Source organism: Sinocyclocheilus anshuiensis, unplaced genomic scaffold (genome assembly GCF_001515605.1).
Source record: "Sinocyclocheilus anshuiensis isolate Anshui unplaced genomic scaffold, SAMN03320099.WGS_v1.1 scaffold1162, whole genome shotgun sequence".
NCBI classification, from domain to species: domain Eukaryota; kingdom Metazoa; phylum Chordata; class Actinopteri; order Cypriniformes; family Cyprinidae; genus Sinocyclocheilus; species Sinocyclocheilus anshuiensis.
The window spans coordinates 1389549-1401541 of NW_015540875.1; the positions used below are offsets into that span (position 1 = coordinate 1389549).

The following is an 11993-nucleotide window of genomic DNA, read 5'->3' on the forward strand; positions in this document are numbered from 1 at the left end:
AAATTATAAAACACAAGTTCAAAACATAAAACTCAGAAGAGTAACTTTGATTCAAAAAGAGAAAGACTCATTCAAAACTTTTGTAAATCAACTAACTTGTTAATTGGATATGAAAGAATTTTAACATGGAAAAACAACTTGTAGCTATTTTATTTTATAATTGTAATGAACTAAAACCAATACATATATAAATTAATAGATTCATTCCTAGCAAATGAGTAATTCTGACATTATTGCCAAAACTTCAAATTATTAAACTTTATAACAAAAGACAACAGTAAAACTAACATTATAATTGGATATGTGAAAGAATTTTAAAATGGGAAACCTGTGTTGGACATTTAGCATGTTTCTCATTTTATTTCATTATTTAAATAGACTCATGAAAAGCATAACTTGAGTTTGACATGTAGCAGGTTTATTATTTTATTTTACTCAAACCAATAGGACAAATAAAGTCTAAAAATGATTAAGTCTAAAATTAGTGCAACAATCTCAAATTAATAAACACTTTTAAAAAATGTAAATGTATAGTTCGGATTCATTCAAAAGTTATGTGGTTGGACACTACAAATATTTTATTTTTGTTTTATTAAAATAATGGACTTCAACCAATAGATCAAATTATTCCAAACAAATAAATAAATGCACATCATGGCAAAAAATATTATTAATGGACGCTTGAGTTCAGATACATTCAGAACTGTTGTAAAATAGCTTATGCGATTGGATACGAAAAAGTATTTTAAGAGTTTGACATGTAGCATATTTGTCTCTCGCCCCTCTCAGACTCATCAACAGCCTTCCTCTCAGCTCCAAGTGCCGCTGCCCCTGCCGCACCCCTCACAGCCTCCTCTATCCCAGCATCCCCTGCAGCAGACGGGACCGCGGCTGCCCCCGCGGCAGCCCTCCGCGGCTTCGCCCGCCGAGACCGAGGACGAGAGCCGCTGCAAGAGCCGCCAAGGCAACCGCATCTCCATGGAGGCGCTGGGCATCCTGCAGAGTTTCATTCAGGACGTGGGCCTGTATCCAGACGAGGAGGCAATCCACACGCTCTCGGCACAGCTGGACCTGCCCAAACACACCATCATCAAGTTCTTCCAGAACCAGCGCTTCTACATCAACCACGCCGGCAAGCTGAAAGAGCCGCCCCTGGGGCCATTCCCCTCCAACAACAACAACAAGGACGAGGGCCTGACGGACTTCAAGGGGGACGAGCTGCTGACCGAGCTGGACGAGAGCGTGCAGACCAACAGCACCATGTTCTCCATTAAAATGGAAGAGCACCTGATGCACGAAACGCACGCCATGAGACAGGCCCAAACTGAGCAGGAGGCCAAAGAGTAACGGACGGCATTCTTTTGCTTCTGGTGTTATTCTCGTTCACTCTTGTCTGTGTTCCATGAGCGAAACTGTAAGACTTTTTACACGAGACTGAATAATACAGAGATGATTAACTTTCACAGTTTTGTAAAGCGTGGACTATTTCACTGTAAAGACTCGTGCATCATTTCAATAATCTGCACAACGAAACGAAATGTAAAAAGAAAAATCCTAAAGGAATAGTTCACTCCTAAATGAAAATGTTGTTTCCTTTCAAGTGAATGGCGACTTGGGCTGTCAAGCTCCGAAATGCACAAAGGCACAATAAAATAAGTTTTATGAAAGTCATTTTATGACAGGGTAATGGTATATATCACAATATGATTTTTTTTTATTTAGGGTTTTTTTTTTTTTTTGGTTTTGTGATTTTATTATTTTAAATTATTATTTTTTTATTAACCTAATGGACTAAGACCAATAGTACAAATTATTCATAACAAATATACCATGGTATGAGTAATTTTATATCACGTTAAGAGTAAAAATATCACAAATTGGTTATCCAAACTGCGTTGATGGCCCCAGTTCTCATTCACTTGCATTATATAGAAAAGAGCGGCCAGGCTGTTCTTCGGAAGTCACTTTCTGACAGAATTTTCATGTTTGCGTGAACCATTCCTGCAAGCAAACAGTATGTTGCTGACTGCACTTGTTGTCTGTTGTTTTTACACTGATTTTGAGCTACTGATTTAAAAAAAAGGAAAGTCAATGGAGTTTGATAGACTTTGATGTTTACGTATGTGATGTTAACTGGATTTTTTAAGGAAAAAAATGCATGACATTGGAGAAGAGGGGTAGACAAAGGCCTTAATGATGAGGTACTGAGTCGAGCACTGCTGGCTAACGAGTTCTCTTTGAGAGAGAGAGAGAGAGAGAGAGAGAGAGAAAGGATGGCTCGGTCTCTGGATTACCAAGATTGAGCCGTTTTCCCTCAGTTTACCTGCCCCCTACGACCTGCAGGAAAAGGAAAACGGCTCAATCTTATTTGGTTGGAAGAAATATAAATATATATAGACATATATTAATTGTAAAAAAGTATACAGTCTTAAAGAAACTATGCCAACAAATGCCTTGTACTATATGGCACTGCCGATGTTAAGATTATTTTGCAAAACTTTGGTCACTGTAAAATCCTGGATTCCCAAAGTTTCAAATGTGAATCACAAGCATCGTCTCGCATTATTTATTTTGCGTTCTGATGTTGTTACGTTTGGGGAACGTTTCCATCACCCGGCGCTCTTCGTTTTACTGATCTTTTTCTATTTATAATTGTAATTTTGATGGGCAGTAAAATCAGAAGTGTCTTAACGTTTTAAATGGAAAATGTGCTTTAACGGTTGCCTAAAAAAGTGCTGTATGTCAAGCAACTCATGCTACGAGCTTCACAATTAATGTTGTATGCAATTTTTACTATCATGCAAATAAGCTTAGGTAAATGACTAACCTATAGAGACCACCTTAGAGAGAAAAACATATGCAATTTGTGTGAAATCGATGTTTGCAATGTGTCTTCCTTTGGTTAACGACCCAATTCAAAGCTATTCCTGTATAAATATGATGTATAAAAAAAAGTGGTTCTTTTTTATGAGTTTATTGCAATGAGAACACCAGTTATTTTGTTACGACTGACTGTTTTATAAGTGTTTCTCGGTTTCTTTATGCAGAAATGTTCTAACTAGGAGTGGTTACTGATTGTTAATGACACAATTAAACTGTTTGTATCGTACTCCGAATCTTTGCGTTAATGTGCATTCGAGAATATTCCAGTCAGACGAGCGCTTCTTCTGCGAGGAACCAACTCCCGGGCGGAAGGCGGGATGAAGTCGTATTAGAAGCGTGTTTAAGGGTAAATAGACGGCAGGTGTTAAGGCCCTGTTAATGAGCTGATCTGCGGGGATTGGAGGTGTAAAGCTGTGAAGGTGCTTTGACTTCCCTACGAACTCCAGGTGAAGCTCTGAGACGGTATGGAAATCTGTCTCGCCCATATGGAGGTAAATCATCGGTGACCTCTGTGATCACGGGTTGCCTGAAAACATCACTGTGGTGTTTGCAGGCGTTTTTTAGAGATGATGGAAGGAGAAATAACCTACTTTGTTGCTTTTGACTTCAGGATGAGGGTAAGTTTAAATGGAAATAGCTCTAAAAACAATTCAACGTACAGCACAGTAAATGACTTGTTTTGCTTTTCTTAGAAACTCTGTATATGCATATACATGTGGCAGGAGATGAAGGCGAGTACCTATGTACATAACTGTAATATATGAAACACGGTAAATACACAATTTTGCAGTTGTGCGAGTTGTTTGCTAAACTGAGCACAACCGTTTGTTGTCGAACTCACAGCAGTTCATTATTATTGCAAGTGGGGAAATAACTTTTTTTCTTTTAAAGTATGTGAAGTTAAATATTTAAATGTGTACTGTACACTAGCAGGTATCAAATTTCATGAAAATGTTAAATAAAATTCCTTACACCATAGAGGCCCTCGACTGAAATGTGTTCCAGTGACAGACAAGCTTCTCCTGTTTGTATTTTAGATCATAAAATTTCAACTTTGAAATGAATCTGATAAGATCACTTGAATGTTCTTAATATACTATATATTTTTTCACTACAAACCCTAAAAACCAATTAATGTTTTGATTTCAGAACATTACACCACATTAAAATGTATATTAATAGCAAAAACAAATCTGCATATAAATCTTTGAAACAAACACTACTATGTCGTACTATCAAACAATAATATGAATATGAAAATAAATATATATATATAAAAAAAAAGCTAGTTGCCAAGGTAATTTTTCTCATTTTCATTTAGTTCAAATTGAAGTACTAAATTAACAAACTAAAAATATAAATATGAGCATATTAAAAAAAAAAAGAAAAATTAACATAATACTATTCATTTCAAAAAATCATATTTATTAAGTTTTTAATTTTATTTTCAGATACTTGTGATATTTATTTTCTGTCACAAGTATGAATACAACACAAAATATACTCTGTGTATTATTATTGTATTATTATTATTACATTATAAAAAAAGACACATTACCCTTTTTCCCAATTTTGTGTTTAAAAAAAAAAAAAAACTGTATTAGGTAGTCCAGATGTTAAACATGGTGGATGACATCTTGGAATTTGCATGCAGGAATTTAGCATATGTAGCCTACAGTATACATACTACATACTGCAGAAAGAATAGTATGTTAGTATGCTTTTCCGATCAAAACCATGCTTTGAGAATACTCAACTCAATATTTTACCTGGAGAATAAATGAAGACTCAACAGGTTGACACGATAATGGCAGGTTTTGCCTCATAGTGGGAGTATGCAACAATCACCCATCAGCCCTTTGGGACTGCGCAGTAAATCAAACAGGAAATGCAGCAGAAACACTAATAAAAGGTATTATGATGTGATCTTTATGGAACTGCTCTGTGAAAATAAGTTCTCTGGCTTATGGCACTCCGTTCACTAACTCCAGCACCCCGGCTGTTGGTTTTCTTTATAGACACGGAGGCCACAGAAGGTGTGATATGGGCTCAATATTGAGTTCATGTTGCCCATGTACTTTCTTAACAAATGTTTTTGGTCTTTTTGTGAAGAATTTATCAGTGCATCAAGTGAAATTAGGCATATGGCAGATTCTACAAATGACTCAAATGCACAGGAAACTCACAAATGATTTCAATATTACACACTGACAGGCTAGATATAAAACAAGAATTTGGTTAGACTGAACTATTTTTAACTACACTTTTGGCCATCTGATAAGGACTTTTTCATCAAAATACATTCTGGGATTATGATAGGCTACCTCCTAAAGAAGCATTCACACTCTATTTACAGTGATAAGCCAGTGATTTCTGACATGGGTGACAGCATGCATTGGCCGAAGCAAGAAAAAACTAGCTCAGCGTTCTTTCTTTCTCTACTTTTTTTTATATGTAGGCTGTGCGTGTGTATGCTGTTTGCTGCAAGTGGCTTAATTTTTCACTAGGCCTAAATGAACACAAGTAAATTATTTTATTTATTTATATATAGCTATATAAAATGCAATAACCAACAATATTCACGTACTGTAGGCTACATATATTTTAATTAAAATAATGCATGAACTGACGGTGACTTCGGGAATATTTTAGTGATGACGCAAACGAATCACTGAATCAGTTTTTTAGTCGATTCATTAAAACGGATTCCCTGAACTGATTCACGGAAATGACTCAAAGGGGCTGTTTACACCTGGTCACTTCATGCGTTCTGTCTGATCGGATAGCTATCCGATCGTGAAAAGACCAGGTGTAAATGCCCTCCGAAACGCATTCGAGACGGATATAAATCCCATTGCTCAAACCACTTCAGGAGGTGGTCTGGGCCGCATTCCAGACGAAACTGGACCAGTGTAAATGCATCTGGTTGTTGAAAACACATATGAAAAAGTTACTCCTCACAAAATGTTAAAATAAACTTGTGAGAGCGTGTTATAGGCTATATGACATTATAGTCAGATATGACTGCGCTACGGTGGCCGTGAAGTGCAAAACAAATCACAATTCTGAAAACAAAATAACAAATTACAAACGCAAAGCATTTGCGTTTGTAATTTGTTATGTTGTTTTCAGAATTGTGAGTTGTTTTGCACTTCTCGGCCACCGTACTGCGCTAATACAACACGCCTCACCGCGGACGAGTAGCTGAGTATCTCTTCATCAAGCCGACGCGCAAACAGCCGCGAATGAAACAGTAAGACGCAGACGGTCAACACACAATCATCTTCAGTAAAAGTAGTAAGACAAACTTATCTTTCAAGTGCTGATGCCGCGCGCTCTCCTATTGCAGCCTTTGATCTTGAAATGAGATGATAATTAATAAAATGCAGTGCTTACTGTTTGATTTCGTTGACGTGAACTCCGTTACATTTACATTTAGCGCGGGAACTGAAGATCGGATTCATATCCGTTTTGCGACGACATTTATGTGGCCAAGTGTAAATGGAAACGTTTTAACAAATCAGATAGATATCCGATCAGCGAAATCGCATGAAATGACCAGGTGTAAACAGGCCCATACTTACCAGTTTAAAACGCTTTGTTTTTTGTCAATTGGACACGCTGTACTCATTCACGCAACAAGAATTATTGTAGCCTACTGCGGAAGCGCGGGAGATAAGGTGACTAGGTGAGTTGTAAATATGTCAGTTAGAAATCGGTGAATGTTATATGATAGAGCTGAAAAGTTATATTCTCCTTAAAATTATAAATGACGTATTAAAAACCAGACACGTCTGACTAGACGCGCGAGGTTGTAACACTTTCCAGTGTATTTCAATGCGTAGGCCTACATTTCTATTTGTAGGGGAGTGGAAATAATTTTGAAAAAAGCTAATTTGAATGGCAAAATATTATTAAAATGCACAGTTTATATTAATTAAGAGGTTGGCTGCTTAGTCAGACTTTTTCATGCTGGATATTATGTTTAAAGAACTGTCTGCATAGGTGACAGGTTTGTCATTATCATTTGCAGTTAAATATCGAGATATCGAGATCTATTAGCTTTACCATATTAGCCTGGCAAAAATGAGTTCATTATAAAATATTTGCATGACCGTCTACAAATCTTTGAAATGTATTCAGAGTTTTATTTCATGCCATTAACCTTGTAAACTTCCAGATGAAATCCAGTGATTGCTTCATCTGAATGTCAAGTTGACCCGAGTGCATGTCAGAAGACAGATATAAATGCATCCTGTCATATTCAGCTGTCTGTAGAGTCCGTTCAGGGGTTATTGATGTAATGCTTCAAATGATGTACCGTTATTATAAATTGCTTCATTTTCTTTTTCAAAATCTGGGTCATTGAGAGAGTCTGAAATCAGCATACTGCCTTAGGTAGGGCTTCTTGGAACAACTTTATAGATAATGTGTATTTTTTTTCCCTTATATTTAAAGTTAAAGTGTACTGAATTCTCTCTTATGTTATATGAAGCATCATTGTTAAACTAATTTTTAGTGACGTTTAGGAATTATGTATTGACTTTACCCCAGATAGCACTGAAAAAAAACATATCTCTTGTAATAATTGAAACATCTATATGTGTTTCATTTTATGAGCAATAAAACCGGTTAATTCAATGCTTGACTTTACCATAATTAGTATAGCATTTAATTTGATCAAAAACTTTCTGTAATTTTAAATTATTTCCATGTTGAAGCTGTATGTTTCCGAGCCCTTTTGTACCATTAGTCAAAACAGAATCTTTTTCATTGTTGAATGTAAATTCACGTTAAAACACAGTAGCCCCTCACTGCAGAGCACAAGATCCAGGGGGCGTGGCTGGATCCACATCTAGAGGGTGGAGATTTGTAGGTTTAGGGTTGGAGATGGGTGGGTTTAGGGATCAGGGGGTGGAGACGGGTAGGTTTAGGTATATGTAAGGTGGGAGGAGTAAAATGTGTTTTTTGAACCTTAAACCGCATAAACACATTTCATTACACCAAATACACAAAATAATGTTCTTTTTAGCAAGATCATATGACCCATTTAAAACATCTATATGTTTTTCATGTTATGAGCACTAATGGACGGATTTATTTAATTCCTGACATTTCCATCTTTTAGTATCCGCTTATTAAGTCTGACGTCACGCGTCACCACTTCCTGGTCAAAACACACTATCAGATGCCACAAGAAAACAACAAACGGTGCTAATATACACTCACAATGTGATATAAAACTACCAACAAAGTATAATCCTAACCTTTAATTATTTTTTTGGAGAGGGCAATGCCTCTCTTGCCTCCTCAGAGAAAGCGGCCCTACGTGTTGCTGTTGTAAATAGGAGAGATGTGTTGAACAAGTGAACAGCAGAGGCTCTCAGCACAGCCTGATAGATTCAAAGCTAGCGCGGCTCCTCTGAGCAGACATCTGAAGAGGCAAGAGGGCAGAGGAAGGCTGGACTCAAAACCTTACTCTGTAGCCAGAATCTGTGAGATAACCTGCCATGAGTTACATACTTCAAAACTGCACACGAGATGCAAACTGCTTGTACTTTTTTGCAGCATATATACTGTGCAAACATTTTTTCATGCATGAAGGGTTCAGATGACATACTGCGTTTGTCAAAATGTGCAACCAATACTGCTATTTGTCATCTTTTATTTGCCCCCGGGTTGTTCCGACCTCGTTTTCTTTCTTCCCTGAAACACAAAGATGTTGCATATCGTTTAACATGCTACTATTAAAAATTACTAGACAGTACAAAGTATGCACTGTACAGAAGAGAGTAGGCAGTGCGCTAGCGTTCCATTCTGAACGCAGCCGAGGAGTGTAATCAGATTCAGGTGGACTCGGGAGGTCCAATCAGATTTAGGTCTGTGGCCTGATGACTAATTAGATCTGTAGTCTCTTGATCAGTTACTTCCAAGCCTGTGGTCTCTGCACTGAACGAGCATTGCTCAGCTCAATTAACCCACCCCAAAGTCGGCGCCTAACAAAAATAATCGAATTTAATGGTGTAATTGTGCAGCAAGGCACCATTTTACCCCGCTGTAAACCTATGCAGTAGATTCAAATCTGAACAAAGCACTGATGACCCTCTACAAAGCAGGTCGGTGGAGATCAAGATATCATCATGCTCAATATTTATCAGCGACGATCTCAAACACCTCCACTTTGCGGCTAAATTGAGATGTTGCCAAGCAACCGCATGGTATAGTGCCAGGAGCGCAGCTTTACAGCATCCCCAGTTGTGTCGTTTATCTCTTAGAAACACTAGACTGTCTGCCTTTTTCTGTAGAACAAGTTTAAAGGTGTCACACAAAACAAGCAAATGCATACTGCGATGCGTTCCGATGGCATAAGTTTATGTTGTGGCATGTAATTGTGGTTTCTGTGTGTGCAAATAGTGGTTTGCAAAGGCCAATATCGCTTTTACTATTGCTTAACACTGAAAAAATGATTTTTATGTTATTTAGATGTAAATATAAAAAAATGTATTGGAGTATATTGTACAAAATTACTGTTTCACTCTTTCTACTTCAGAATTTCACATTTTATTCTGTGTTACCTAAAATAGTTTTCTCAGTTTATATGCGGGATTAAAAGTTTAAAAGTATTAAACTGATACTCAACTTACTATTCTAAAAAATTGGATTTAGACATTTTGGTCAAATGGGTGAGAAAAAAAAATCCCATAGACTTTAGCCATATTTATATTTTGAGCCATATTTCGACTTGTGTCTGTAGGCAACCACCTAGCAACCGTTCAGAGCACCCTAGCAACCACATACCTATATGCTAAAATATTGCGACACGTGTTTTGAAAAGGCAAGCATAATGTGTTTTTCGTACATATCTACTTTAGAGTGTTTTCTTTTGTACATTCAATTATTTTGCGTTCATTGCCATAGTAACTTACACTGCACAGCTAACCTGCTCCAGGGCAGGTTATGTTCTGGGTAAGAGATCTCAAACTGAAATTGGACACCTATGCAGTAGATTCAAATCTGAACAAAGCACTGATGACCCTCTACAAAGCAGGTCGGTGGAGATCAAGATATCATCATGCTCAATATTTATCAGCGACGATCTCAAACACCTCCACTTTGCGGCTAAATTGAGATGTTGCCAAGCAACCGCATGGTATAGTGCCAGGAGCGCAGCTTTACAGCATCCCCAGTTGTGTCGTTTATCTCTTAGAAACACTAGACTGTCTGCCTTTTTCTGTAGAACAAGTTTAAAGGTGTCACACAAAACAAGCAAATGCATACTGCGATGCGTTCCGATGGCATAAGTTTATGTTGTGGCATGTAATTGTGGTTTCTGTGTGTGCAAATAGTGGTTTGCAAAGGCCAATATCGCTTTTACTATTGCTTAACACTGAAAAAATGATTTTTATGTTATTTAGATGTAAATATAAAAAAATGTATTGGAGTATATTGTACAAAATTACTGTTTCACTCTTTCTACTTCAGAATTTCACATTTTATTCTGTGTTACCTAAAATAGTTTTCTCAGTTTATATGCGGGATTAAAAGTTTAAAAGTATTAAACTGATACTCAACTTACTATTCTAAAAAATTGGATTTAGACATTTTGGTCAAATGGGTGAGAAAAAAAAATCCCATAGACTTTAGCCATATTTATATTTTGAGCCATATTTCGACTTGTGTCTGTAGGCAACCACCTAGCAACCGTTCAGAGCACCCTAGCAACCACATACCTATATGCTAAAATATTGCGACACGTGTTTTGAAAAGGCAAGCATAATGTGTTTTTCGTACATATCTACTTTAGAGTGTTTTCTTTTGTACATTCAATTATTTTGCGTTCATTGCCATAGTAACTTACACTGCACAGCTAACCTGCTCCAGGGCAGGTTATGTTCTGGGTAATAGATCTCAAACTGAAATTGGACCAATCAGATGTGAGCAAAGTGACACATGTCTGACACAAAAAAAAAGTCTCTCCCCCAGTTTCTCTTCCTACAAGTTAAAGGTCACTATAAAGTACTATTAATCCATCACACAAGTTTAACAATTATTATAAAGCATTTATTTTAAATGAATATTAATATATACAGATCATATTTAATATATATAAGTGGTAGAATCAATAGATAAGTGGTAGAATCAAGTTTCACTTGTGACTGCACTAATAGAGCAAGATTTAAAAATAAAATAAAATGTGTTTTATTTGTCCTCTTTCATGGACAAGTACTTCAGTGTAAATGCATTTATAATCCTCATATTCTTTGATCTCTTAACCTTTAAGAAAAGAGTTTTGAATCTCGCTGGCTCTCTTGCGAGAAGTGAATCACACTTGCTCTGTGTTGTGATTGGCTGTTTGCCACTGATGTCACACATCATGGTACCAACAAAGCCGTATTGGAGTGGTTTGGTTTTGTCAACTCGAAACTAATCCTGTAACTCTGAATTTGTTCATCTACCATCATGGTACAGGCCACTGGGCATTGCGAGGCATGTTTTGAATAGGCAAGCTTTACTTTATTTTCTTAAATATATACTTAAGTGTGTTTTGTGTCTTAAATTAAATTATTTTGAAAACTCAGTGAGCATTGTACAAACAGACAAGAAGCTTATGTTTTGGAGCAAAATATGAGTATTTTTGCCTGCTGAACAATATTCTAGGCAAATAAATCTCAGACTCACTAGTGGAGATTTAAGCCATATTTTGGCTTTGGTCAAAAGGCAACCACCTGGCAACCATGTAGCAATTGCTAAAAATATATAGTAGCAACTCCCTGGCATTGTGACACGTTTTAAAAGGGCAAGCATATATTATATTATATTATATTATATTATATTATATTATATTAATTGCTGTCAAACGATTAATCACGACTAATCACATCCAAAATAAAAGTTTTTGTTTACATAATATATGTGTGTATACTGTGTATATTTATGTATATATAAATACACACATGCATGATGTGTTATGTTGTTTAAACATTAAATATATTTGTATATAATATCAATTCTATGAATATAAATATATACATGTAAACATTTTCTAAATATATACGGTATGTGTGTCTTTATATATACATAATAAATACACAGACATGTAATATGGGCAC

General features: G+C 36.4%; 1 protein-coding gene across 4 annotated transcripts in view; it reads left to right on the plus strand.

Annotated features, from left to right (window-relative positions):
- The window catches only part of LOC107688206 (DNA-binding protein SATB1), a 60643-nt gene extending 58945 nt beyond the window's left edge, over positions 1–1698 (plus strand). For all 4 annotated transcript variants that reach the window (XM_016485813.1, XM_016485812.1, XM_016485815.1 and 1 more), the window contains one exon: positions 790–1698. In XM_016485813.1, coding sequence (XP_016341299.1) covers positions 790–1347 — 558 coding nt within the window. In that variant the 3' untranslated portion in view covers positions 1348–1698. The remainder of the gene's footprint in view (positions 1–789) is intronic.
- Positions 1699–11993: the final 10295 nt, after the last annotated feature.